General features: G+C 35.1%; 1 protein-coding gene across 1 annotated transcript in view; it reads left to right on the top strand.

Moving 5' to 3' along the window:
* LOC125043582 (condensin complex subunit 2-like) overlaps window positions 1-1,970 on the top strand; it is a gene marked incomplete in the record, with an annotated part of 16,804 nt that extends 14,834 nt beyond the window's left edge. Inside the window, 1 exon segment of the mRNA XM_047639793.1 lies at window positions 596-1,970. Within this exon segment, the coding sequence (XP_047495749.1) occupies window positions 596-823 (228 nt within the window).
* Between the last annotated feature and the right edge of the window lie 669 nt (window positions 1,971-2,639).

Genomic DNA, 2,639 nt, shown 5'->3' with positions numbered 1-2,639 from the left:
GACACTTTCTTAAAGTGAAGAAAAGGGTAAACAGTTGAGATAGGTAGTTTCTAATAACTGGCTATTTGGTGATTAAGAACTTGTAGAGCCATCTATGTGTAAATACAATAAATAAACATGTATTACAGTGGGCATGGCATGTATTCTTGGGTTAAGTACTTGAAGAGCCATCTATGTGTAAATACAATTGATAAATTAAACTCACTATGGTCATGGCATGTGAGTACATGCCTTCCTGGCTGCATTGGATTAATAGCATTAACTTGGTAGCTAAGCATTTGTGGAGCTATCTATGAATAAACAAAATTCACAGCAACATTTTCCCAGAAACGATGGATTAACAATAATTAAAGTAATGACAATACATAAACTTACTTGATAAACAAAGTTTAATTCAATATAATGGAGAGTATGAAATTATAGTTAGAACGTTTATTAGTTCCATAGTGTAATGTATTGTAGATTTGTTTATGTATATACCTCTACACTTCAGAATTTTTACAGGTTCACTTCTAATTAACTCCATTTCTTGACCTAGTACAACATTTATTTATGAACATTCCATTTCCTTCATCCATCCTATTTTTTTTCCAGGTCTGAAAATCATGCTCAGCCAGATGTGCAAAACGACAAAATGGATCCAAATTATAAAATTGACTTCACAAGCCTGTACAAAGATCTCCCATCCAAGTTGTCTTCAAAGATGACAGAGAATTTGTCTGTTCCTCTGGCATTTATTGCACTCCTTCATTTAGCCAATGAACATAGCTTGAAACTTGACAGTGATGGAAACATGAGAGATTTTACCATATTGCAAGGATAACACATCTGTGGCTGTTGTCTTGTAGTCCAGTGTAAAAAGAACCAACACTTATTGCTAATATCTGCATTTTAGAGTGATATCAAATTATTGTTTTAAACATGGGAAGATTGATATGATTTTGTTAGATGGAGCAACTAAATGTATTGCATTTGTATTTTCTTTTGTATAGTAACAGTAGGATGAATATACTTGTTTTCAATATATATTTTAAATTATGTTTTCAGTCTCAAAAATTGATCAACTAAGTCGATGCTCAAAGTCTAATATGCTTTTCTTTTGTACATCAATAATTTCCCAAAAATTTTAAGAGAAAAATTATCATATGGTATTTATACAAAGGAAATTATGATTACCTTTTTTTCTTTTTTTTTTACGTGTATTATATTGATTATTTGCTATTGGTCATCATTTTTCATTATTTACTTTGAATATTAATGTATAAGATAAAGTGTTTCTTCTTTAGCCTTTACTTCTTTACTTTCTTTACTTTTATGTGTTTCTTCAGAATTGATCCTGTTATTTTCACAGAAATTTTCCAAAATATATTTTTATGTGTGTATTTGTATCTGTGTGCACACATGTGTCTGAACATTTTCCTTCCCGTTGTAAATAGAGATAGGTCTTCTTTCCTATTCTAAATAGAGTTAGGTGAGGGCATTTGCACTCTTGTGAAATCAACTTGGCCTTCTAAAATACAGTCTGTTGCCTAAATTAAAAGTCCAGTAACTTAGATTGACACTTGAATTCTTCAACACCAAGGATGAAAGTATTTTAATGTCTTGTGCATGGAAAGCTTGCAAGGCATACACACACACATACTTGAGAGTACCAGTGATGTTGATATCTATGTCTTTGGAAATTTTATTTTCCTACATTTGCCCACTGTCATGTTTGGGTAATTGAGTATACATTGACTGATTTTAGTGAGGAGAGTTTCTTTTATGAGTAGGTCATGAAAATTAAAACATTTATTTTATTTATTCTCAGGACATGTATTGCTGTATGATTTAATGTAATATATTAATTATTTTATATATTTTCTTTATATTATAATTATCAGTAATTTTTTATTGTGCTGCAATGTTTGACTATAATTTTTTTGTAGATAGCAAACTTATGATTTCATAAAGGAATTTTAAAAGAAAAATTTTAGTTTATTTCCCTGATGTCTCTCCTTTAGCCCATCACTTGAAAAGAATCTTTTAACCCATTGGCGACTGGTATAGAAAATTAAAAAAAACTCTACGCTCTGGCAAACCGCGGCAACGCGCCGACTTTGAGCTCGTGAATTCGGTACATCAAGCCGAACCATTGCCTCGGGGCGCTTTGGCGCGCAGCCGCGGTGGACAGCCACACGCCACATTTCAAGCGTATTGTTATGACGCCTATAGGCGTGACCCATCGCCATTGGGTTAATAAGGACTACCCCCCTCCCCTCAAGTCCCATACCTGCTGTTGAGAGGTCTTAGGAAATGGAGACTGAGGTCCAGTGCTAGAGATCACCCAAAGCTGGGGCCTCAGCAGTCTTCTCTTCTTTCCCTTTCCTTTTCCCTCATTTCTCCAAACCCTTCTACTATCCACGTGCTGTGGTGTGAGTCATGTTGAAAGGCTGACTTTGAGCCAGTCATGACCAACCCAGGGGAACTATGAGTACAGTATTCCTGTTTGGTTGTCTAGCCTCCAGCCCTCAGGGTCCCTGAGGGCTGGACTATTTCTCTCCCCAACTTACTCCAGAAGATTTTGCACTTTTACTAGGGGTGCTGAGGCTTACCCTTCTATGAACAAGCCCCAATGACTTTAACTTCCCTGGTTCCCC

The sequence above is a fragment of the Penaeus chinensis genome, chromosome 34 (genome assembly GCF_019202785.1).
Source record: "Penaeus chinensis breed Huanghai No. 1 chromosome 34, ASM1920278v2, whole genome shotgun sequence".
Taxonomy (NCBI): domain Eukaryota; kingdom Metazoa; phylum Arthropoda; class Malacostraca; order Decapoda; family Penaeidae; genus Penaeus; species Penaeus chinensis.
Note: the sequence above shows the minus strand (reverse complement) of the source record. Positions and strands in the feature narration are given on the sequence as shown.